At 59.2% G+C, this 25,582-nt stretch overlaps 1 protein-coding gene across 1 annotated transcript in view; it reads right to left on the bottom strand.

The window, feature by feature from the left end:
* The window catches only part of AJAP1 (adherens junctions associated protein 1), a 70,349-nt gene that overhangs the window by 14,071 nt on the left and 30,696 nt on the right, over positions 1-25,582 (bottom strand). The window contains exons 4-6 of the mRNA XM_044236561.1: positions 6,153-6,240; positions 3,743-3,985; positions 1,925-2,056 (exon numbers count right to left, since the gene is read on the bottom strand). Coding sequence (XP_044092496.1) covers positions 1,984-2,056; positions 3,743-3,985; positions 6,153-6,240 — 404 coding nt within the window. The 3' untranslated portion in view covers positions 1,925-1,983. The remainder of the gene's footprint in view (positions 1-1,924; positions 2,057-3,742; positions 3,986-6,152; positions 6,241-25,582) is intronic.

Below are 25,582 nucleotides of genomic sequence, written 5' to 3'. Positions count from 1 at the left end.
GTGGCTCGGGCCGTGGGGCGCGTGGGAGCTGGTCTCCTGCTCTGCAGGCTTGAGCTGAACGTCCCAGGATGCCAGTGGACCGGGGAAAACTTACCTCCGGCTCCCACCGACTCTCGTCCTACCCGGGACCAGGCTGGGGATGGCACAGGGCACAGAGGCGGAGCGCGGGGGCGGGGTGGTGGCTCTCTGACAACGGGCAGAGCCAGGCCACCTTGGACTGACCTGAGCAACCTGACCTCAGGCAAGTCACTTAATGGCTTCGTGCCTCAGTTTCCCCTCTGTAAAGCAGCGTTCCTGGGAGGACGGTAGGAGTCCCCAGATGTAAAGAGGTCTTCCTAAGTGCCCATTAGGGAAAGTCTACGTTAGGGAAACTGCCCCCCCACCCCAGCCCCTGCACCCTGGAGCGAAGGGCGTGCCCGCCTCCAGGCCATGAGCCTGAGCTCTTGAAAGGGAGCGGAGGCCACGATATGCAGGGCCAGATCAGTGTCTTGTGTGGTTACACATTTTTAAAGTCCTAACAGGGATGCTGGCGGTCCTGGGCCCCCCTGCAGAGGGTTCTCTGGGCCGGCGGGAACTCGGCAGCTAGTAAGAAGCTCCTCCTTGCTAGCCGGGCTAGAACTGCCCAGGGAACTCTGCCCTGCCTTAGTGAGGTGAGTCCCACTGAGGCAGACAAAGGCTCTGGGCCCTGCCTGCGCCTCTGGCCCCTGCATTGTCAGGGACACATCAGGTCTCACCTAACTTGCCTGCAGGGTTTCAACGAAGGCCTCTTGTCCGGGGAGGGAGGGGTGCTTTCCGTTCTCCTCTAATCACATTTCTTGGCCCGACGGCGGAATGTCACGCTAAGCAGGTCATTTTGGCTTCAGGACTGGAAGCGAGGGCTGGAGATTTGATTTGGAGCCGACACCTGCTTCATTAGCGCTGGGTGAGGACTGACCCGTTCGCTCCTGTTTCCGAAAGCCTTGGGCTCCTCCAGCCCTGGCTCTGAGTGGCGAGCCCAGCCCCCGAGGAGCACACGGCCCCGGCAGGAAACACCTCCCACCCACCCTGACGACGACTCCTGCGTGAGAAGGCGGGCAGAAGGAAGAAGCCGTATTTTCAAACACCGATAACGCAGCCTAGAAACTGGGCTCCCTACTCAGGGAAGGGATGTGATGTCACAGAGCGTCCGCGGATGAGACAAAAACGAGGATCCTTAGAAAACCCAACATCAAAAAAGAAAACAAACGCAAAGAGCCCAGAGCCCGGGTTGCCTGTACCGACTGCGTGCAGACCGTGTGCAGTCCTGGGGGCAGACGCTTTCTCCCCCAGCAGCCCGAGTGTTCTGGAGACTCGGTGCAGAAGAAAGCAATTTAACGTTAGCATTAAAGTTAATATCACTTAAAGCAAACCAAATGTTCCTATCCAGCAGAGCGTGGAAAATTCATCCTGTTTTGGTGCCGGTCCCTGGCTTCAAATTAGTAGATGTCTCAACTCTTCCTTTATCATTTCCCTTCCTATCTCTTATTTTTATATTCCAAAATTGTACTTTAATGCTACTTCGCGTCCCCTACCCCGATGTAGAGACGTCCGATGCGGGGGTGATGCCCGCCCGCATAGCCCCTTCCCGGGTCTCCCCAGGTTTCCCTGGCAGCCGGCCGCACGGGCTGGGGCCTTCCCTGGGGCTGGGACGATGCTGCCGTTCCTGGTGTGTCTGTCCTCACTCCGTGGGGGTTATTTCTAACAAGGACAGCAGAGAGACCACAAGCCCAGCCCTCCAGGCTTGCCCTCGGGGTGGCAACACCATTGGAATTCCACCTGCCATGTCCAGAAGGGCTCCCACTTGTCCCAGTTGTCCCAGAGTGGGGGCGGGGGAGGGGGAGGGGTGGGGAAGGGGAGGCAAAGAGGGAAAAAACATCCATCGATGTCCATAAGGAGAGGTACGTACCATAATACAGACACGTGGCGTCTGCCCTGCCCCCAGGAGGTAAACAAGACTTCGGCCAGTCAGCAGGAGATTTCAAACCATTTCTCAGACACAAAGGCCACAGGAATAAGGTGCCGATCAGAGGAGGAGGGTCTGTGGCAAGCAGAAAGACGGGCTGGCGTGCGCGTGCGGAGCTGCTGACCCGCGGGCCGGCTGGTGCTGCCGCCCAACCCTGGCCTCTTGAGCCGGGAAGAACCCAGAAAGGTAATGCTCGGCCCGGACCCACTGGCCTTCGGCAGGCAGGAGACCCTCTCCTGCGGCCCGCGAACACCCACGTGCACCCCGGAAGGCCTTGGAGGACACGGAGCCTGAGGGACCGTGTGCGGAAGGAAGCTGGTATTCCAGATCTTAGTGTTTTAATTGGCGGGACAAGCGCAAACCTTGGGGTCTCCCCCTCCCAGGGCAGGGATCCCGCCTGCTTTGCTGCGTGCCCACCATGGAGTGGGCGGGGCCTGACTCCAGAAATGGATCTCCTGGTGTTTGTCACTTTTGAGACCTAAGCTACCACGTCCAAAGGCCAGGGAGAGCCAACAGAGCATTGCCTTAGGCCAAAAAGCAAGAGCCCGTTCCACCCAATGCTTCCGAGCCAGGGCTAAGGGCGCTGGCGGTGCCCACCTTGCCCGTGGATGGGGCAGGGCCAGGGGGGCACCAGGGGGGAATGGCCATGTGGCCGCTCAGCATCCCACCCCCTTCCCCCAAACTGAAGCACTGGTTGGCCGGGGTTCACATCCAAACCGACACATGCGCCCTCCGTGAAATGGTTTGAAACCCTTTCACCAATTCTCTGTGCCCCGGGCCTTCTGGAAGGTTGGGATGCCACCAGGAGCTCCCCAGACGTGACAGTGTCAAGGCAGCATGGGCCGGAAGGACAGTCCTGTGTCCCTGCTGTCCACCCTCCCGAGCTGGGAAGGGAGCATCCCAGGGAATATTGCGGAGTCCAACGTGGAGATGCGGGGGGGGAGGGAGTGCGGTTAAGGAAGGCCCCCCTGTTCTCACGGCCAGGATAAGGCCCGTTAACCATGGGCACCACAGCTGAATGTCAGCCTGAGTCTCCCTCGACCCTGGTTCTGGGAGGAACGCTTCCGGGCCCCTTGGGCATTCACCCCTCACGGCTACTGCTGGCACTGACAGGGGTCCCTGGGGTCCTCCTGGTTTCCTATTCGCTTCTTCCTAAGATGTTTGGGGGGTTGGAGAATTTCTCTTTTAAATTTACAAAATGGTGCATGTGTGTATGCTGCCTTAAAAAAAAATAGCTTATTGATATTTTCATCTAATTCCAGATAAACCTTCAGAAGCTGACTCGAGGGTTTCTTAAATGTTCCCAGGGATGGTTTCAGGGCCATGTCTTCTTTGAAGGATTACCCGTGATTAGTAAAAAGGAGCATTTAATAACCAGGACTCCGGCTGGTATTTGATAGTTTGCGAGATGCGCCGCTGACATCTTCCTGATGGGCGTTCGGAGAGACTGACGGGGAGCGCGTTGGTATCGGAGGCCCAGGGCGACCGGCCGGACAGGACGCCTGCTCGGTCTCCAACAGGCGGCGTCCGGGGCGGGGAGGGCCTCCGTCAGCTCTCCGAGGGTGCGTCCCGGAGGCGGCCGCCGCGGGTTCTGTCTCTGGCTGGTGACACACTTCCTTCCGCCCACCCCGCCCCCTCCTTCCGCCAGGCCAGCCGTGTGCACTCGCTCGGGCCCCTAAGGACCCAGGAAGGGTGCCCCCACCCCAGGAGCGCCCGGTGGCAATGCTGGGACGTCAGGGTCTGGCCCAGGCCCGAGCTTACCGGTTCCCGTTAAACGTGGATTTGTACTCGGCTGTCGGGTGTAGCGTCTCGTCGGTGTACATGGGCACGGACGCCCTGACACACTCGTGGGAGCACTGCAGCGTCTCATTATAGGCCGTGAAGATGTCCAGGCTGCTGGGCACCCGGGCGGGGGTGAAGTCCGTCAAGTTCTGGCAGCTCTCCTCCTGCTGGTTGACCTTCCGCTGGTGGCTGTTCCGACGCGTGTTCCCGCTTTGGGCGCAGCTGGAAGACAGGAGTCGGGCTGGGGGTGCGGCGGGCAGGGGCCGAAACCCAGCACTTAGACGGGGGCACCTTCGTCTCCAGGCATTAATTATTCGTCATTTCCTATTAGATGGTAATTCCCAGCCTCTTCACCAAGACCAACCACAATGAAACAATCAGCTCGCTCTCTCTCCCTGTTTTTGCTTTTTTTTTTTTTTTTGTTAGTAAAATTTGAATTTTAATGTGGCCATTATCGCAGGGCGGATGATGAAGAAAGTGTCTGAGCTGTGTTATCCCAGAGCTGAGGCCTCAACTGCCCGAAGGATGTCAGCCGGGCAGTGGTGGCTGACTCGGTTTCCCCATGAAGGGATGGGTACGGGTGGGGCTGCTCTGGTGGCTCATTCTGGAAGGGGCTACGTAACCGTCACCGGGGAGAATTATTACACAGGGGACCCTGCGTCCTCAGCCCTGCCCTTGCCCAGGCTCCCAAGCTGGAAATGAACATGGATCGTCCACCCTTCACGGCCATCAGGTCCGTGGGGAGATCTGGTCTGCGTGCCCCACGGAGGCTACCCCGTTCCTCTGGACCACACAGCCCTCTTGGTACCGCCAAGGATGAACATGGGAATCCCGGCCTTGTCAGCCAAGGGATCTGGGGGAGCGGGCCTTCAGTGACCTCTCCCAGTCACTTCCAGCAAGTCACAGGAGGGATAAGTGGAAGTCCCAGCCCAGCGGAGGAGAGCAGCTAGGAGGAAATTTGGGGACCCCCAGCTTGGGGCACCAGTTCCCCTTCCCCCTCCCTGCTGTGCTCAGAGCCAATGCAGAAGGATGCGGCCGTGACAGGTGAGGGTCCATGAGCTCCTCTTCCTGCAAGTGACGGACGTGCCCTGTCTCATTTCCCAAGGAGAGGAGCCCTGCTTCCTGGTGCAGAAGCCGCACCCCACGAATAAGGGTGGGAGGAGCAATGCAGAAGCCAGGGGCCCCCCCGCCAGTGTCACGGGACATCCGCATCGCTGCCTGGGTGGTCGTCCCCAGAAGAACTCTCTGAGGCTCTGCTGCAAACCCAAATGTGGGAAACCAAGAGGGGACAGTGTCCCCCATTCCCTCTGGGGGCTGTCAAGACGGTCGATGGCATCTGTCCAGCCACACATCCATGGGATCCTGGGCCCCAGAGTCCCTTCTCCTGCCAGCCAGGCCCTGCCCAAGATGCCTCGTGGCGAGTTTAGAGTTGTCCTCATCACCTGCCCCAGAAAATGCCCTGGGACTCGGGTTTGCTGGCCTCCAGGAGGCCTCACGCATTTGCTGTGACGTCTGCTTTGGAGCTGTGCCAGTTGCAGCTCTGCTAACCCAGGAGACTGGCTTTCTCTCGCATCGCTGTCATCGGGACACTGGGGAGCAGCTGCCACCCATCAGCCCCACATGACTTCCGACCACCTCCTGCCGACGACCGCGGGATGGTCGGGGTGTACGACTCTACAAGGAGTCCGACCTTTGATGCTAAAAGCGGACACATTTGCTGGAGGGGTGGCTGCGGGCAGATGGGGCCTCAGAGGCGTGTGTGCGGCAGGGTCACCCGGCACTGCCCGATTTTCCCCGGGGTGTAGCAGGTGCGCTCACCTAGCAAGGCCAACCTCAAAGTAGGCCAGTTTCCAGGAGGAAACAGGCAAAGACCAGCTACTCGGAGAAGAGCAATAACCTAGTTCGACAGACACACAGCGGCCGCAGGAGGAAGGAAGGAGTCGGGCTGAACACGGCCCCTGCACAGCCAGGGCAGCGAGGGGTGGGCGCGGGCCCGCCCAGGCCGCTGGCGTGTTGGCAGGGCGGCGTCGGCAGGCGCGCCTGAGGCTGACACAGGCTTCGGAGACCAGAACACGGGCTGCCCGAGAACTGTGTCGCAGGCGGGGCTCGCTCGCCTCCTGCAGGGAAAGCCGCGGTCAGGGGCACACCCCGCCCAAGGCCCGAGTCGGGCAGGGTGGCGCCTGCGGCCAGTCCAGCTGCCCTGGGGCTGAAGGCGAGCGGGCTGCAGCAAGGCCACGAGCTGCCCCCCATTCTCTGGCCCAGATGAGGGAAACAACGCCTTGGGATGCGAGGCGGGACCGGGTCTGAGAAGTAGGAAACGCTCTGTGCACACTTCCCGGGGGACCCCCACAGTCCCCGTGTCCAGGCCAGAGGGGCCGAGGAGCCTTACCAGTTTTTTAAGACAAGAGTTGTAATCAGAGCAGCTATGACCATGATGAGGGAGACAGTGATGGTGATAATCTGATGGACAGCCAGACCTGGAAAAGAGGAAGGGGGGCAGCCATGAGACCTGGGCACGAGACACAGGAAGGAACTCAGGAAGGGCGGGGCCGGCTCCTGCACACTCCGGTCTCTCCTTCCCCACGGCAGGGGCCGGCAGGAGCTGGGTCCCCTGGAGTCCAGGAAGGGAGGTCCCGGCCCTGGCATCTCCTAGTTCCCCAGCTATCCCCCGGCCCACGGGCAGCTGTGTCCTGTCCTGCACCCGCCAAGCACCTGGGTGAGTTCTCCGTTCCGAGCACTAGGCCTTTAAGTGGGAGCAGGTTTGGCCTGACCCAAGAGGGGCCAACGCAGCCCAGGATTTGTTGGGGAGGGAGGAGAGAGTGGACAAGCGTTGACCTCCCGGCAGGGGCTCCCTGGAGGAACCTTCCTCTTTCCAGAGTCCTCTCCAAGCGGCTCACGGCCTGTTGAGGTTCCAGGAATCCACGATCCAGGCCTCGCAGCTGATGCTTCTCAAAAGCCTGGAAAGGGATTTGCAGTCTAGCCTCGCTGGCCTGTGTCTGCTGCGTGTGTGCATGGGGAAGGAGGGTTCAGGGGTGCCCTGGCGGGGGCAACTCATGGACAGAAGCAGGGCGGCCCGAGTCCCGCCTGAGAACTGTCTGGGAACCCCACACGGGGATAGCAGAGGCCCGGGATTCTCTCCTACACTGTCCCTCTGTCCTCACCCCTGCACCACCTTCCACTAAGCACAGAGGCAGGGGTGGGAGGTGAGGCTCCCAGCTCCGGTCTTCCACTGAGGCTACATTCCTCCTGACAACGCACCCGTCACATCCTTTCTGGAGCACGGACACTGGGGACATGCCCGGCAGACGCCGCGGGTCCGTAAAAGCCCCCTCCGACCAGGAAGAATGCTTCCTACCTGAGGAGCTGGGCCATAAAGGTCCCGGGGGTGGGGGAGGGCTGCGGAGAGCCCTGCAGCGGGCAGCGCCCCGTCTCACCGAAGGGCTAATTTCCCCGTGTCCTCGCACCTGGAGGCTGTAAGCACTCGCCTCTCGCCACTCCCGGAGCCCCCGGCAGAGACGCACCTGTCACCCCCCGAGGAGCCCAGCGGGTCCCTGGGCGAGAACGAGACGGGTGCCCGCGGCCCGCCGGGGAGGATTTCGGAATGTGCGATTTTCCTGGCGGTCTCCCAAGGACACAGTCTCGCAAACAGATGTTACCTCTCCACTGAGTACGATCCTCGTGGGGAAATTGCTAATACATGATTTAAAGTTGGCATGGCCAGAAAACAAGCTTTCTCTTCCTGTGTGCCCGTCTTCGGGGCTATTTCTGTTGGCCGTGAGGGATTCCCATCCTGAGCCCACAGGATAAGCACCGCCAGGAAGACAGGAGAAGACACGGATGTGACGGAAAGCCCTTCAGGTGTTCCTTCACGCCCCGACTCAGAGCCATTACGGAGCACCTACTGCATGCAGACGCTCTCAGCTTCGACGAGCTCGGCAGGTCAGCTTCCCTAGGGCCCGTTTCTTCACTTGATCTCAGCCAAAGCCTGAGAAGTGATCTAGCCTCCCCCCTTTTATTAAACGACAGCGTCTACTGCTGGTTCTGGCCCAAGAAAGGGGCCCCGTCACCTGCATACCTGCCCAGACCCACACACCCTCTATACATCCCCTTCCGACTGTTGCTCTGTGGCCCATCACATTTATACCTGAAAAGGAGAAAAGAAAAACCAGCGGAACAGCGAGAAACATAACAATATAGTCCTAAGGTTTGCCTTATCCTGGAGGCCCTTCTCCTGCCTTTGGTGTGAATCCTCATCTATAGAAGTCACCACGTTGAATTGTGGAGGAAACATGAACCAGGTTAATAACCAGGCAAGGTCACGGGCTATGCGTTCCAGAAGGACTTCTTTGTGCCGGGCACCTTGCCAAGCTTCCCTGTGATCCGTCGAAACCATCATCATCATCCTGCACTTTCGCACCTGCCTGACCGACGAGGAGCCTGGGCTGAGGAGTAAAGCGACTTTCCCACTGTCGTCCAGCAGAGCCAGGACCAAAGGCAATTCTTTGCTCTGAGCCTCCGAGAAAACCCAGCATCGGACGCCCAGCTAACCCGTCTGTGGCTGCCTCCACAGATGGGTTAGCGGACACCCCAGGACCCCTCCCGTATTTGACTTGCAGGGCAAACAGCCTTCTGCTGCAGCGTCTGGCCCCCGAGTTCTGACGGGCCCCTGGGCTCACGCATGGGAGCTCCACAGATACAAGAAGATCTCACAGACCCCATGCTCACGATGGTGGGACAAGGATCAGGCCTTTTGACATGTGGCAAGAACGACACTTGTAAGAAGCAGGTTGGAAGACAGAAAACCCATAAGGATGACCCTGGCTTCCTGTCTCGGGGAGGTCGGCTACTAAGCAGAGGACAGAACAGCATGTGAGCAGCGGTGTCCTCTTCCGATCACCTGCCCGCTATTCAGTCCTCCCCGAGTGCCAAGAGTCCTTTCTTCATCTGCGAATATCCCTCAAGTCTTTGTGTGATGCTGGGTGGGCGAACCTTGCCACAAGGGCCAGAGAGTAAATATTTGAGGCTTTGTGAGCAGTGTGGTCTCTGTTTCCATGTCCCAATCCGGCCATTATGGGGCAAGAACAGCCATAATATGGGGGAAAATGGGCGTGGCTATGTGCCAATAAAACTTTATTTATAAAAACAGACACAGCCAGATTTGACTCCCAGGCTGCAGTGTGCTGGCCACTAATTTAGGTGAATAGCTGAGTGTTTGCCTTATACATTAAATAGAATATGTATCTATTTTGAAAGATTGATTAAAGCTGGGATTCAAACTGAAGGCCTTTGGCTCTGAAGACTAGAACCTTCCCTCTCCATCATTAAAGGTTGCCTGAGTGCTGAGAATGTCACCGGCCACTGCCAAGGGGATTTCAAGGACAGCCACTGCCTCTGCCGTGGCAAGCCGGACAGTCACAGTCAGCAACGGGCAGCTCCGTCCTGCTGGCTTTGTCCACGTGAGCCTGGCTTCAGAAAAGGTCACTTCGTGTGACAGTTTCCTCGAGAATCCAATGAGACAGGATTCTTGATTTTTGGAAACCAAACTCCAGGGAGAATTTTATCAGTTTAGTCCCTCTAAGGACCCTCAGAAGTATTTCAGCCACATGTCTTTCCATTTTCTCCATAAGGGTTGAAAAGGAGCTGCATTTTGCAAAAACACAAGAACGTGCAGATCTGAGAACTGGTGTGTCCAGCCACTGGCTCTCCCTGCCCCGTGCGAATAGCAGGGTTCCTAGGAGGTTATCCTCCCCCAGTTCTCTGCCTCCTCACTCACTTCTCTGAACACTCACACCTTCAACAGTGTTCCCTCAGGTCGGGGCCCCTGTGGACACGACACAGTGCAGCTGGGAACATCTGTCCCACAAACCCTACTGACCCCGGGCAAGGCAATGCTTGAACAGTGTCTCTGCCAGCTGTCAGGCAGGCTGTGACCGGTGAACAATGATGTCACTGGAGGGAAGGTACACCCAGGAAAGGGCAGAAAACACAAACTTCTCCTCTCCATTGACAAGGTCAGTACCAAATCCGTCTTCAAATTCTCTGTGGTTCAGTCATGGTCCCAGAGTGCACCGCACACCGTGGGGGGGGGGGTTCTTACTTCCTCTTCCTGACAGGTGTTGCCGCTCCTGCTAATTTAGGGGCTCTCTCGGCTCCTGGTAATTGCCACTGTATACTAATGTGCGAGGAATCAGCTGCCATCCAGATAATGAAAAATTATACCTGGAATAATGGATGGGGACAGATGGATTAGCAAACTCCGCATCAATCAATAGGGCTTTTATGGTTATATTTGTGGGGGTTGGTAATAAGATCAGGTCCTGGAGATTGATGGGAGCTGGTAATCCATCTCCGGGGCTGGATGACTTTCTCATGAAAAGAAGCCGAATTGAACGCGGGCCACTGTCCATGGCAAAACCAACCCGCCGAGAGCCTTCTCTCCTAGCGCCCGGGGCATGTGCCTGGCACACCGGGCTGGCGCGCTGGGACGTGCTGAGGCAGAGGAACCGCAGCAGCTCACCGCGCGGTGCAGGGAGCTCATGTGCCTGCGCCCTGGGAACCAAGGTTGGTGACCGGGGGGGGTCCAAGGACGTCTGTCTTCAGGGGCTTGAGGGGTGAGAGGGCACAGTGGGTCCCAAAGAACCAATCACATGGTGAAAACAATATTCCTTCCCCACAGAGGCTGCAGAATGCGGGCCCGTGGCACGTCTCTGCCGAATGGCCCGGGGAAGGCGGGAAGCTCGCCGCGTGCGCTGCATGACGCTGGGCGGTCCGGCCCCGCTCTCCGGAGAAGGACGCCCTCTGAGGCCGGGGCTTGTTCTGAGTCACTGGGCCACCTCCTGGGACAGGGAGCTGCTGAGGGAAAACGTGTCTTCCCCAACCAGGGTGTTCTCAGAGAAACAGGCTAGCTTCTGGGGCGGGGGAGACGAAGGAGCGTGTCGTTTCCTGAGGGACCCTGCCGGGTGTGTTCCATGCCGTGGGGGATGGACCAGGACCCCGTGAGAGCAAGATGCCTCCCGCCGGGACGCTCTCTGGCTTAGGGCAGGGCTCCCCTGAACAGAGAAGAGAGCCCCAGCCTGGAAGGAGCCGTGCAAGCACCTCAGGGTAACATGGGGAAGGCGAAGGTGAGTCCTCGAGGCATCCCCCCAAGGACTCACGTCAGAGTGTCCTCAGCCGGCGACCCATGGCCCTATCTGAGACACCTCTGGTGGTCCCACAGGGAGGAAGAGGTCCTCCTGGCATCGAGGGGATAGAAGCCGAAGACGCCGGCTCCGTCTTCCTGTGCACAGGACAACCCCATAAGAAGGAGTGACCTGGCCCCAAACGTCATTCGCTAACAAAAGGAACGCGTGAATGACGCGAGGAGACGGTCCCCATCGCAAACCGTCCAAAGCGACGTGCCGCGATGCCATCCCTGTGTAGCATGGGGGCGGTGGGTCAGAAATATCCGGACCACAGCCCCGTGGCCCCAGAGCTGGAACGCAGCCCCTGCCCATCACGCCCCGTTCCCCCTCCAGCCACCTCCTCCTTGGTGGCGAGGTGCGGCCGGCAGAGGGCCCAGGACTGAGTCGGCCCCCATGAGGGAGTCAGGCACACCGGAGGGGTAGCAGGTGTCCCCCATTCTCTTTGGCCAATTCATCTGTAATGCTCCCCGCAACCTCAAGCAGAGACGCTCCCCATTTCCGCAGGGAGGTTAGGGGACTTTTTCAAAGCTGCACGGCGTAAGCTAGGAGGTCCCCGAGACGACCTTCAGGTTCAAAGATTCACTCGGAATTGAGCTGTTGCACTCAGTTGTGGTTTACTACAGCGTAGAAACAGGGTTGAAATCTGCACCGGGACGAGCTGCAGGGGGAGGGTCCAGGAGAGACCAAGGGTGCTCGTGCCCGACCAGAGGTGGAGCGGATGCCCTGGGGCACAGGGCCCCCACCATGAGTCCCATTATCAGTTCAAGACCCTCTCATCAGGCAAGACACTGATTTCCCAGGACCTGCGCTCAAGGTCATTTCTTTGAGCAAGGATAACCCCTTCCTGCTAAGAAAAGCAGTGAAGACCCAGGAAAGCCGTGACTCAAACGCAAGCAGTCTTGCCCTGGGGCCATGCCTTGAGCTGGTGTCGTGCCCGGCCCACTGGAGAGCAGTGGTCCTTCCACCCTGGGGGGACGGCCAGTGGCCGTGCTGCCACGATCTGGAGAGAATGTGGGGGTCAGCACGCACACCTCACTCCGAAAGGGGCTCCGAAAGGGACCTGAAGTTGGGCTCGCTCCGCCAGCATCCCGCTCACTAAAGCTGTCCTACCCACAGGTCAGCCACATCGAGGAGCAAATTCCTCCGACGACGACAACCTTCTCTGCCTTTGGAGACTCCCCTGCGTAATAGAGCCTGGTGGGGAGACAGTGGGAGCTGGGGGCCAAAAAGATTGCCCAGCGGCCAGGTCCAGACCCCGAGCAAATGCACCGGGGCCCGTGCAGAGTTTGGGAAGCTCCACCCACTCCAGTGGTGTTGTCGCCGTTTTATGGGTCGAGCTGCGTCTCCCCAAAACTCCCACGCGCAAGTCCTAACCCACTGACTTGGAATTTCCGGAAACGGGGTTGCTGCAGACGTGACTAGTTAAGGTGAGCTCATACTGGGTCGGCGGCCCCAACCCCGCAGGACCGAGTCCTCATAAAAGGCGCAGATTTGGAGACACACAGGCCCACAGGGACAAGAGCAGAGTTGCGCTGTCAGAGCCCAGGGACCACCAGATGCCGGGAGAGGGGCTGGAACATCCTTCCCGGGAGCCTTCGGGGGGCGCGTGGCCCGGCCTTGCTCTCCTCTTCCGGCCTCCACAAGTGTGGAAGGCGGTGACTCTGTTGCTGAGCCCACCGACCCCCGGTGCGCTGTGAGGCCAGCCCTCGGGACCTCGCGCTCCTCACTGACATGCTGAGGTCGGTCAGAGTCACGGAGGCCCACCGCCCTCCTTCAACTCTGCAAAGCCACCGTCCCCCACCCAGCTGACTTCGGCCAGCCCCGAGACAGCTGGCACCGGCTCCTGGGAGCCCAGACCCCGGGCAAGTGACCTGGTCTTCCCCCGACCCCGAATTACGTCCACCTGCCCCACCTCAGAATAGGACCTGATTTGGGAATAGGGTCTTCAGCGGTTTAATTAATTACCTAAGCACCTTGAACTGAAACGGCCCCGGATATAGAGTGGGTGGTCAGGGCAATGGCAGTGTCCTGATAAAACCCTGCGGCGGGCCCAGAGAAACGTGGAAGAAATCCATGTGGCAGTGACGCAGGGGCTGGAGGCGCGTGGCCCTGAGCCCGGGCCGCCAGCAGCCACGGGACCCTCTCCTAGAACCTTCGGAGACGGTGCAGCCCTGCGGGCGTCTCACGTCTGGCTTCAGTCCTCCAGAAGCTGGCAAGGATCAGCTCCTGTTGTTTCCAGCCCAGGGCTGTGGGACTTGGCCCCCGACGGCCCCAGGGGACTTGCACACTTGCCTTGTCTCACTTGACTTCTCTGCAAATAAGATCCCAGGAGAATTTATTTGGAGGCCGAGGGAACATCGTTAGCAGCAGGACCTGCGCACAGTAGGCCTCTGCGCTGGCGGGCGACTTCTCCGTGCGGCCGTGAGGACGGGCCTCGGGAGACCTGCTTCCCCTCCTGCACACACACAAGCCTTCTCGGACGGATGCCATGGGGATTGAGGTGTGTGTCTCTCCGTCCCTGGGGTCGCTGACACCACGCTGAGTAGGAAGGCCCGGGAGCTCCCGAGACTGCGGCCTGAAGGCCAAAGGCAGCGCACCCCCGACTGTAACTGAAGCTTTATGGGCACGTGGAACGTCTGAGGCTGCTTGGGGGCTACCAGGGAAGGGCTCAGTCGTGGGGCCCGGACACCTAAAATATCTGCTCTCTGTCCCTTTAGGAATGAGTTGGGGGCCCCTGCCCCAGAGGTCCCCGAGAATTCCAGTGGTCGCTGCTGTGCCTGCCTGGCAGAGAGGGGGCTGGGGTGGCTGGGGACAGAGAGGACTGGCCCTCCGTGGCCCTGCCGCCCCCGCCTTGTCTCAGGGCCTCTCCCTCCGCGGGACCACACACAGTCAACCCTCGTGGAAGAGGGTGCATGTGGGATCGGCATTTCTGAGCCGAATCTACGGCTAGGAGAGCGGGTTACTCACAGAGGCCAGACCCCGTCCATCTGGTCCCTTGGACTCACATTCACAGGCAGCAGCAACCAGGTGGTCGAATGGAGGCCCAGGAAACATGCCTCCCGCCTTGGGCCTGGAACACCCCAGAAGCCGGCTCAGACCTGCTCATTCACAGGCAGCGTCATTTCTGAGCAGAAAGGCGGGTCCTGGCTGGAAACCCAACCCCTCAGAGAGGAGGAGATGCTTGACTTCAGGAGCTGTGAAAAAGCGTGAGCCCTGGGGCGCCCTCCTCGCCTCTGCCTCTACCTCTCTCTTGCTTTGTTTGCTGCTCCCTCCCTCCCATGCACAAGCACGCACAGAGAGGCACACGTGCACACACAGGCACACAAGCCACCACACACCCACACACACAGGCGCAACCACACAACCACGCACACATGGGCACACGCACGAATGCACACATGCACACACTTGCACACATGCGTGCACACAGGGGCACACGTGCACATGCACACATGGTCACAGATGCACACACATGCACACATGGTCACACAAGCACACACATTTGCATGCACGCACACGTGGGCACACACAGATGCACACAGAGGTCAGACAAAGCACATACATGCACACACATGTGTGCACACAGGTCACACAAGCACACACATTTGCACACACACACACGTGCACACGCGGCACACACTGACTTTATTGTTCATCTCATTCAAGAACAGACGCGGCGGTTGCTCAGCTTGGAGCTCAGTAGCCGATATGGAAATGACCCACTTCTTTCACTTAACTCCCCAGAGCACTGGGAGGCTTCAACAAAGGACGGCAGGCGAGGAACGAGTGTGCACGAAGCCAGCCTCGCTCCGTGCTAAGGAGACGTCAGGGGCCGGGGAGGGACACCCCGTGGTGCCCCTCAGCCAGCACTTCCGGCCGGCAGAGGGGCTTCTGCTCTGGCAGCAGCATGGTCCGTGGGCATGAGCGTGGTGGCCAGGGCTCTGGGTCCCACGAGTCAGCGGCTGGGCTACTCACCAGCAGCGCCGGCGCCCACCACCAGTGAGGAGTCCGTGTTTAGCCCGCACGATGGTGAATGGGCCTCGCCGCAAGCGAACGGTGCAGCACCCCTCCAGCCCGGCCGCCTCCCTCTCCGAGGGTCCTCACCACGTGACCCGGATGTTCCCGTCCCGAGGAGGATGTGCCAGTGAGGCTGGCGCGCTCCCAGTCAGGACCCAGTGCCCCGCGGGTGCGCCGAGGACAGAGACTATTGCTACATCGGTGGTGTGCGGGCAGAAGTTGGCCCTGAGCACGTCGGGCCACTGGCTCCTTTGGACTTTTGGGGTCACAGGAGACTAGACCCAGGCCAAACCCGGGAGCAGCGCGGACAGCCTCAATGATGGAACGGCGGCCAGCCCAGCTGAGCTGACAGACAGACGGCCACTCCGAGGTGTCCTTCCGCAGGCGCTCACCCTGTGGTCTGGGGCTGTTTGTTACGTGCTGCCATTGCTGGGCCTGCAGCTAACTGACACTCTCCGTGAAGAGGGGAGGGGACGGTCCTCCAGGCAAAGAGAAGGAGCTCCGTGGACGAAGGCCACAGGAGTCTGGCAGGGGGGCCTCATGGCAGGACGGCCTGGTGGCTTGAGGTCCGAAAGCTCAGAGTGTCAGATGTCAGCAGGTGCCACAGCCCACTTCCTGTGCTGCCGAGTCCCGAGCGGCTTCTCACACTTGAGCCACGGTCTCGGGGTCTCCTGTGGGAACGCAGTTCTGACACGTGGAAGGAAGGGGAAGGGATATGGGCAGACCGGGTTTTCTTGTCGAGGCGGCTGGGGTGAGTGAATGCACCTGCCTACAGGAGCTTTGATGGATGCAGGCCGTGGCCTTGCCTAGGACCCCTTCGCAGTGTCCAAAGCAGGAGTTCTGTGCTGTCCTTGGAAGCTTAGCTCCCTGCTCGAGACTCCTGATGCACGAGCTTGAGAACTGTCCGGCCGAGAAGTCAGTTTCATGGAGCTGGTGCGACCCAGCACCGCCCGGACAGTCCGACGCAGGCACTCTCCCCCTGTGGCACGTGCGCGTCTAAACCCCGGCAGAGCTCGCTCTCCACAGAGCTTGGTGGCATGCAGGCTCAGGGGAGGAACGACCCCTGTCCCCCATCCTGAGGGCCTGCTGTCCTCGGTTCCCCCAGGGCATCACCCACCTGCTGCCCCCGCGGCCCTCAGCAGACAGTTATGGGGTGGAGAGAAGAAACTCCACTTAGGAGACCCGGATCTGGGGCAGCTGCTCCTTGTTGCCTGGCCGTGACTTGGACAAGCCCTGCCTCGGCGGTCAGAGGTCAGAGAAGGGCTGTCCATGACGCATGTCGATGACGAGGTCCCCCAGAGCATCCCGGAGCACTGGTCCTGGGCTCCGAGCTGGGTGCCCCCAACGTGTAGAGCTGGCCGTTCCTCCAGCCCCCACGAAGTCCCTCCCCCCTGCTGGTTTCTGGACTGAAGCCGCGTGCTGGCCGCTGCTCCCTGCACCCCCAAAGCTGGAGCTCACCACTGCATTGCTCACGCATCGCTCACCGATGGAGCTGTGGAAACCCATCAACGGCCACCTTCCAGAGACCGGGCAAGCTCCCAGTCCAACCTCCGGTCTGACCAAGTCTGAGGGGCAGGGGGGAGGGTCCATCCTGGTCTCTTCAGAGCACTGTGCAGCCTGCAAACAGCCCGGGGCTCAGCCGGCGGTCAACTCTGCCCTCAAAATTAACTGACGGTTGGACGGAGCCAGCAGGAGACAAATGCCGATCCCTGTGTTCCACTAAAATCCCTGCAAAGCCCTCAACTTTGGGGAAACTGCAAGGCAATTCTGATGGGGTGGGGAGCGTGGCAGAGAAAGGGAAACGTGGGAGTGCCTACCAGCTTCCCACAGGGGTGCTCTGAGCCCTTTTTAAAAGCTTCATGGTGGGGAATATCCTTGATCCCAACAGCAACCACTGTTTTTATGCCGGTAACTGCCATTCTATTAAAAACAATAAACAGGCAAATAGACGCATTTAACAGGCCCAATATTCCCTCTCCGACCCAGAGGCCCTGTGTGGCCCTCCCATTGTCCTCGGACAGTTGTCTGATCCCCCTTATCCCACTGGGAGGGGCCTTTGATGAGAATCACAGCTGTCCTCACCCCCAGCTCCAAGGCAGGGCCACCTGGAGGGTCAGCTGAGAAGGGCAAGACATGGCAGGTCTGGGCAGTGGTGGCTCCAGGACCAGGTCAGGAGAGGAGGGAGGAGTGCCTGAGGGGAAGGAGGCGCAGGGGGGGTTGGTGGTGTGGATGATGGAGGCCGGCGGGGTAACATCAGCCTTGGGCTTTGGCGTGTGGTCCTCACGACATCCGAAGCCATGTTGGCAAGTCAGCCTTTCAGGGCCCAAGACTCAGGCCCCATCAAAGAGAGACAAGCAAGAACCAACAAAACATCCAGGCTCAGCCTGGGGGACCAGAAGCCAGGAGCTCCCTGTGAGTTTGGAGAACAGAACAGGCGCTGTTCTCCCACCCCCGAGAGGACAGTCGTTTGGAGTCAAGGAGGCGTGTGCAGGCTGCAGACAGAAACGGGGGCTGAAGACTTCCGGGAGGACGGGGCTTCCAGAACGATGGAAACCCAGTTTCCAGTTCTCATGCTCCCAACCTTGTTGGCTGAGGAGCAGCCTCTGGGGCAGGAGTTGGCAGACGTTCCCTGTGAAGGGCCAGGGGTCAGAAGTTTAGGCTTGGAAGCCCATAGGGTCTACACCGCAACCACTCACCTCTGCCGCTGCACCTCTGAACCTGCCACAGACCCAGAAAAAGAAATGGGTGCAGTCACGCCCCGGGAAGACCCTGCCTGGGGCCACTGACATTTAAATTTCAAACAATTCTCATGTGTTATGAAACACCATCCTTTCGATTTGTGCTACCTCTTTTAAAAAAAAAGATTTTATTTATTCATTTGAGAGAGAGAGAGAGACAGAGTGTAAGCAGGGGGCAAGAAGAGAGGGAAAGGGAGAAGCAGACTCTCTGCTGAGCAGGGAGCCTGATACGGGACTCAATCCCAGGACCCTGGAATCATGACCCAAGCCAAAGGCAGATGCTTAACTGACTGAGCCACTCAGGTGTCCTCATCAGAGTCTGTCTATAGCTTTTCATCCACAATGTCCAGCACTGAACCGAAGTTTTCCAGGCACACCAGGGGAGAGCAACAAAGAACAAAATCCAGGAGGAAAGAGATGACAAAAGAATCACCAGGCATTGGTATGATCAGGTGCGAGCTTTAAAATTCAAGGTGGTTAATAGAGTAAAGAGACTAGATTGTCTCTTTACAATGGAGGTTTACACAGATACTAACATCTTACACATAAATCGTGTCTATGGACAATTTACATAGGTCTAGGTAATTTTGAGGAAAACAGAATCGATTCCTGCTAATTCCCGTGGGATGGGCCCCGGGAAGCTGCGGTTCCCTCTCTGGGTCCTGGTGTCCCCACCCACATAATGGGTAATTCAGTCTGCATTAGTGGTCCTCCAATCATCCTCCTGAACCTAGACACTGTGCTTTCAGGAGCCGTGGGAGACTCGAGGGCAGTCTGGGGTCCCGTCTCCCACCTTAACTGTGCTGCCCTACTTCAACTTCTTCTCCATACTGGGGGTACAAGATTTCCCTAAAAAGAACCGTGAAAACCTTTGGATGGATCAGTGTGGGGGGTCTTTCCAGCAGCAACGATGCATGATTCTACCAAAGAAGGAGGTTTGTGATAGGCTCCAGCTAGAATCTTCAGAGGAGAGAAGGGACAAGCAGGAGGGACCCCTGAGGAGGACCTGTCTGGTGGCCAGAACAAGGGCCACATGGCCAAGGAGCCACAGGGGCCTGATGAGGTCTTTGTGGGCCCCACTGAAGTCTCTCTCCTCCCAGTGCTCCCGCTGTTGTCTCATGCCTTGAATTTGCCATTTTGGTCCTGGTTTTATAGAGGTCTTTGAGAGGCAAACTCCTTGTAAGAATAAATCTTTCAGGTGACACTGTAATGGGGTGTGGTGTGTGGGAAGGCGTGGGAAGTCAAGATCACTTCTTATTGGCTGAATGATTCAAAAAAGCAAGAGAACCTTGGGTCCTGATGCAAGTGGTGTCGCTGAGAAGCAAGGGACCGCGAGAGGCTAGAGCCCGCCCCCAGAGGACTCCATGCAGAAGCTCTATTAGGCTCTGCTTATGTGTCTGATTTACACTCTGCAACATAATAATCCTCTTAGCTTAGCACCTACTATGCGCTACATGGACCACAGCCTTCCCAGCTTTGTAGGATGGGAAATATGGGCTCACGGTGATTGTCCTGTGCTCCCCCCAGGCCATCCCACTTACCCTCAGAGCCAGGGTTACCATCTCTAACCCAACAGCATCTTCTCCTGCTGGGACCTCCCACCGGCTTCCCCTGGGGTAACTGCGCCTCCAAGCACAAAGCAAGCCTGCTCCTTCCTTGCCCCCCATCCCAGTGTTCCTCCTCCTCTTCCCTACTCCCTTCTCCTCTTCCTGCCTGTTCAACCCCTCCCTTCAAGACACCCTTGGATTTACCCTCCTCATGTGTCTGTGACAGATTCCTCCATGCACTGAGCCCTGGAGTCTGCTCAGTGGCCTTCCTGGCTCACCTGCCCTGTCTCACTGTGGGCACTGCCAGCACCACGCAGGGAGATGGCAGGCACATGGCATGGGAGGGGGTCTGGTGGCACTAGGATGGGGGGGGCGGTGAGGCCCAGTCCAGTCGCCAGGCCCCCCTTCAAACCCCTCAGGCCCTGTGTCTCCAGTCACCTGTGCGCCCGGCTCCTGGCCAGGGCTGGCTGTGTGTCCGTGCCCAGTGACCCACTCTTATCATTCTAGAAAGGGATACACGCTTTGCAGAGGCCAGGGATGCTTCTTCCCTTGCGTTCATCTCCACTGCATCCTGTCCTCTCGGCTAAAGTGTCACCATCCGGTCTGCTCACCCACCTGTCTTCGGGTGACAGGCTGGATCCTGCGGGAAACTGGGGAGCAGACCCCAGGCAGAACATGCAGAGCTGTGAGGACCGTGGCACACGTGAGGTCCGTGGCACACGTGGCTCGGGGCGGGGCCCTTTCCTTCAGCTCCCACAGTTCCCAGCACCGAGGCAGAGCTCGCTGCCCCCAGGCTCCTCACACAGCCCACTTTCTGGAGCCGCGGCAGCCCCAGTGCTCACTCCCAGTCGCCCCCCGTGCCCCGGGCTGTGGACCCAGATCCAACGTCCCTCCCAGGCCACACAGTGCTCGGCCAGGTCCGTAACCACGTCATCCCTGGAGGACGGTGAAGAAACGGTTGTGACCAGGAAAAAACGGGTGGTGTGCAGGAGAAGCCTCTGGGGCACGGGCATGGGAGGTCCCCTGGGGGCAATGGAGGCCAGCGCCAGCGCGGGGACCCTGGGCAAGGAGATCGGCGGACCATTAGAGACTTGGGTTCTAGAATGGGAATCTGCAAAAGCTGTTTGCTGCCTTCCTCACCCTCCAAACCCAGGTCAGGATGCTGGGGGTCTCATCCCTGCCTCCTGGCTGCCCCACAGGTTATGTCTCCTCCGTGGGACCACGGACGGCGCTGTTGGAGAGGAGCATGCACATCGCTTCTCCCCGCCTTCCTCCCTGTCTGGCTGTCCCTTTGTCTCTGTCTGTCCCTCTCTCGGAGGTCTGGATCCCTTCCTCTCTAGTCCGGTCAGACCAAACAGGGGCCGCGAAGCCCTCTTCCCGAGGCGACAGCAGGGGTCCCGCTGCAGGGAGGGAGGGCGAGGGGGTTTCACAGGCGATTTCTGAGATTTTCTGGGCCCCCCACCCCCACGGCACAGGCCCCCCTTCAGCCCCATCCTTAGGGGACCCACGTGTCCCGGCCGCGGGGGATGACAGGTACGCCGTTCCTGCCAGACTTTCTCGGAAACCATTTTTGAGGGAGGCAAGGGCACCTGTCAGGTCCCTTCGGCCACTTCCTGTGTCCTTCTTTAGCACAGATTCTCAAGGGCAGGGAAGCAGTCCAGCCTGGACAGCGTGATGTGCGTCCATACCTCCTGCCTCCCTCTGCTGCAGGCGTGTGCGCACACACGGGCAAACACAAGTACACGCACATACAAACACACCCTTCTTACACACCTGACTCCCTCTGCTGCAGGCGTGTGCACACACTCCCTTTCCTTACACACGGGCCGCTGCACTCCTCCCACAATTGGCCGCCGTGCCCCCTGTGTGCACGCCCCTGGTGGTGAAGGGGACCTGCCAAATCCTGTCGTACCTGGACTGCCTCTTAGGGCTCGCACCTCCCACACCGCCCTCCCTCCAGGTCACCCGTCCTCCGTCCTCTGAGAACCTGCTCTGGGAAGGGCAGATTCAAATGCACAGAAGCACCTGTGGTCCCCGCAGGGCCCCACGCCCTGGGACTACGGTGTCCCTGCCTCCCTCCGCTCTTTGCAGAGGCCCCGCGGGTGGGGGGTCGGATGCCATCTCTGCTTCCCGATGGAAGACCGCGGCTGCAGGACCAGGAGACTTCTCCAGAGCCGCCCCTCAGCTGGAGCACAGCGCAACTTGTGGTTGTCGCTGGGCCCTGGGCCCGAGGGAGGCACAGGTGTGGGGCCTGGGGGTGTCCAGTCGGGAGCTCAAGCTCCCCCGGGCCTTCATTCCCACGCTGGGGATACCAAGTTACTGGGACGGAGCTACCAGCAAGCTCTGAGGCTCAAGGGCACGGGAGGGGGGTGGTGGTGGCTGGGGGGTTCGGGACATGTGAGGGGAGCAGACTGTCACCCGTTGTGGGGCCCTAAGAGACGGGCTGGAGTCCCCACCCCGGAGCCCCAGAACGTGACCTCCTTTGTACACAGGGTCACCGCAGGGGTGATTAGGTGAGATGAGGTCGCACGGGGGCAGGGAGGCCTCCAGTCCAGCGTGTTGGGGGTCCTATAAGAACAGGAGCAGACACCCGAGATGCACACAGAGGGCAGGAGGCCGCACGAGACAGGAGGACAGCGTGACTCCCAGGACCCCGGGAGTGGAAGAGGTGGGCGGGATCATCCCCCAGATGCTGTAGGGAGCCCGGCCCGTCCACACCTGGATCCCAGACTTCCGGCCTCCAGACTGTGACAGGCCAACGTTGCTTTCAGCCCCCAGCACGCAGGGCTTGGTCACAACAGCCCCAGAGGCTGACACAGCAGTGAAGACTGGGTTCCGTGGGGTCAGGGGGCCGAGTCCTTGTGGGAGGGCTTGTCTGCGGCAGAGGCCGGGCTGGACCAGCACAGCCTCGCCCTGCCCGCCCTGCGGAGCGAGAGCTCTCCGTAGACAATTCGCACCATCTGTACCAGCAGCGCAGGGACCGCGGGGACCCAGCCCCTTCCTGCCATGGTATGCGGTGACCACCGTGCAGCGCGTCTCCTCTGAGGCGCTAAAGGTCACCAGCTGCCTCCCCAGCTCAAATCCCAACGTGTGGGTGGCAGCTTGGCCAGACTGGGCAGAACCAAGCAAACAGACAGCATAGAGCCTGCTATTCCTCCGGCCGGACCGCCGCCCCAGCCGGCGCCCACCGAAGCACAGAAACTCCGAAGTTCCGGAAAGCAATGGAAACAGTGTGTAGTGAACACGATTGTTTTCACCCCAAACCATAGACGTCTTTGCCATCATGGTGTCCAATGAGCTTCGGAGCAGGCCTGGCGGGGTCAGCGCTGGCCAGGTGAGTCCTTGTGCAGAGGGTGACGGCCCACCCCCGGGTGTTGGGCAGTGCAGGTGCCGTGGGGGGGGGGGGACCGGGACCCACGGTATTGCTCACCGTGTGGCAATAATCTCAGGGAGACACACTCCACTAGCAGGCCTGGAGAGCAGCCCAGACACACCCGAGTCCTCACTCCCTGGACTCTGAATGTGACCTTACTTGGAAGCACAGATTTTGTAGGTATCATGAACTAAGGACTCCATCCCTGGGGGACTTACGGTGGGTTCTTAGTCCTGTGGGGGTGGAGACTGGAGGGGGGACTAGGAGACACAGAGACACGGGGACAGAGGTTGGAGCCGCGTCCCGGGAGCCCCCAGGCACGGGAGGAGGCAGGAAGCTTCCTGGTGGCTCCGGGAAGCTCATACGTAGACTCTGTTGTCTTCACTGTATAGGGAGGACCCGTCCAGGTCCCCTGTAGTCCCATAAGGGGCAGAGCCCATGATAGACACGGCTCAGCCTGATTCCAAAGCCCCCCCTCTCCACGCGGGCTCAAGTCCCCAGCCAGACCCCGAGGCAGGCCACTCACCCCAGCAGCAGGGGACTTGGGAGGAGGACACTCTCCCAGAGAATGTGAATCCCAGTACCCAGTGGCCTCCGCTGGCTGGGCTGCACCTCAGATCCCCAAGTGATCTGCTTACCCTGAACGGCAAGCCAAGCAGAGCGCACGCCTCCCAGCTCTCTGAGACGGCCTTCCGTCCCACCCTCCACGGGGAGCTCTGGAAGCTCCGAAGTGAGCGTCACTCACCACGGAGCTGGATCAACACGGGAAGCTGACTGGCCAGGGAGGGTGGCGCGTGGGTCCGGCCGAAGGAGGCGGGGGATCCCCGAGGGGCGCTCCCTCAGGCTCTCTGCCCAGCGTCGTGCTGAGCTTTCTTACTGTCTCACCAAGGCACCTAGACCTGTGCATGTTGCCATCGAAGCCAGGACGTGGGGGAGGCACTCCTCCCAGAGGCACAGGGAGCGGCCAAAGCCTCGTAATGGGGTGAAGAAGACAGCAAAGTCCAGCCACCTGCTCCTCTCGGACAGCGGGGAGCCTGCAGTCATGCCCGAGTCTGCTTCAGCCCCAGAGCCCACGCCCGCCGCTTCCCGGTGCCGGTGGAGCTGGAGGCCCTGGGGCAACTAACTTAGGACATTGTCATCCCGGACTCTCCAACAGACGCCAGCGCTTGAGCATGTCTCTAATGACCATTGCTGTTTAGCTTGATCGCGTGTGATTATTTCAATTCCAGCTGCGAAGGGGGAAACGCAGCTGCAAGTCCCACCAGGACCACCTTGCTTCTTCCCTTCCTAGGACGCTCTGTCTAAGGGGCCCTCTCCTGGGCGTGGTGGTGGTGTTGACCCGGGATGGAGGAGGTGCAGGAAGGGTCTGCACCCCTAGGTCCCTTAAGAGCTACCGAGGGCAGAATTCTGGGGCCGTGTAGGTCGGCCTCTCTCCCAAAGCTCCCATAACCCACGGATCTTACTTCTGCTTTCGGTAACTCTTCATGGTACCATCACCACTCCTGAGGCAAAGCACTGCACTTGGCTGGCAGCTGGAATCTGTGTGTGCGCACGGTGTGTGTGCTGCATGTGGATGGATAAGCAGGGAGGCATGTGCATCTAAATGCACACACGTGTGTATGTGTGTGCACACACGTGCCTGTGTATGTTGCATGCATACAGCCGAGCGTGCCAGCGTGCATGCGTGTGTGTACACACACGTGCCTGTGTCTGCATTCAGATCCAGCCTCCGGCCGAGCTCAGCCAGGCTTGAGTCTCCCTCCACGGGGCCTCTCCCATGGCACTCAGCACCATGCTCTCCGACAGAGCTCAATAATAGCTCTGTTGATTGATTCATTGACCTTGGACAAATCACTTAAATTCTCAGCCTACTCATCTGCTAGAGGGGGAAAAAATGTGAGTCCTTTAAAGATCGTGAAGCACGATACCAATGTAAGGATTACGTGTGAGGCTGAAAACAGGGGGACGACCACACCCAGCACTTGGAGCCAAGGCTCCTTCTGGGCTAAACCCACACACAAGGGGCTGCACTGTGCGCTCCATGCTCTGGCCTGGCCTCGCTGCCCTTGACAAATCTCTCAGGCACGCCTGGGACCCATCCGGACTCAGATGTCCCTTGAAGTCATGGTGGCAATGACCATGCGACTCTGTGTGTCCTCTCCCCTACGCCCTGCCTATAACCCCTCTCAACAGCCCCCTACCTGTCCGCACAGACCCATTCCCTCCCCGCGCCCAACCCCAGTCCCAGCCTCACGCTGTGATTGTCCAGGGCATGCCGCAGCCCCAGCTTCTCCTGTAATTATATCATCAAACCTGAATCAGCACATGAGCCTTATTGAAGTCAGGAGGCCAATTATTCCCCAATCAATTTTGAGTAGGTAAGTCAGGAATTGTTCTTGGCGAGACCTCCTATAGATGAGGTTGAGCCAACCTGACCTTCACTTTGCAAATCGGTCCCAGCTGCACTGAGCATTTAAGGGCTCAGGTCAAAATGTAAAAGACAAATTCACTGGGGGGCAGGGAGAGAAAGAAATGAGGAAACCATTCAGGCCTATCTGGCTGTGAACTCTTGGCAAAGCCTCTTATCAGTTTGATGGCCTGTAGCTGAATAAATCAATGGATGGATAGATAGATGAGTGGATGGATGGATGGATGAGTGGATGGAATAATGGACGAGTGGATGGGTGGACGGGTGGATGGGTGGATGGGCGGAGGGGTGGGTGGGTGGATGGATGGATACATGAGTGGATGGATGAATGGATAGATAGATCAGTGGATGGATGGATGGATGGATGGATGAGTGGATGGATGGATGGATGGATGGATGGATGGGTGAGTGGATGGATGGGTGGGGGGATGGCTGGATAGTTGGGTAGACCAAAGAGGGGTGAATGGATAGGTGGATGGTTGGATGGATGGATGAGTGGATGGATGGGTGGATGGATCGATAGATGAGTGAATAG

This window comes from Neovison vison, chromosome 2 (genome assembly GCF_020171115.1).
Source record: "Neovison vison isolate M4711 chromosome 2, ASM_NN_V1, whole genome shotgun sequence".
In the NCBI taxonomy this organism is placed as follows: domain Eukaryota; kingdom Metazoa; phylum Chordata; class Mammalia; order Carnivora; family Mustelidae; genus Neogale; species Neogale vison.
This window is presented reverse-complemented; position numbering and strand designations above follow the sequence as displayed.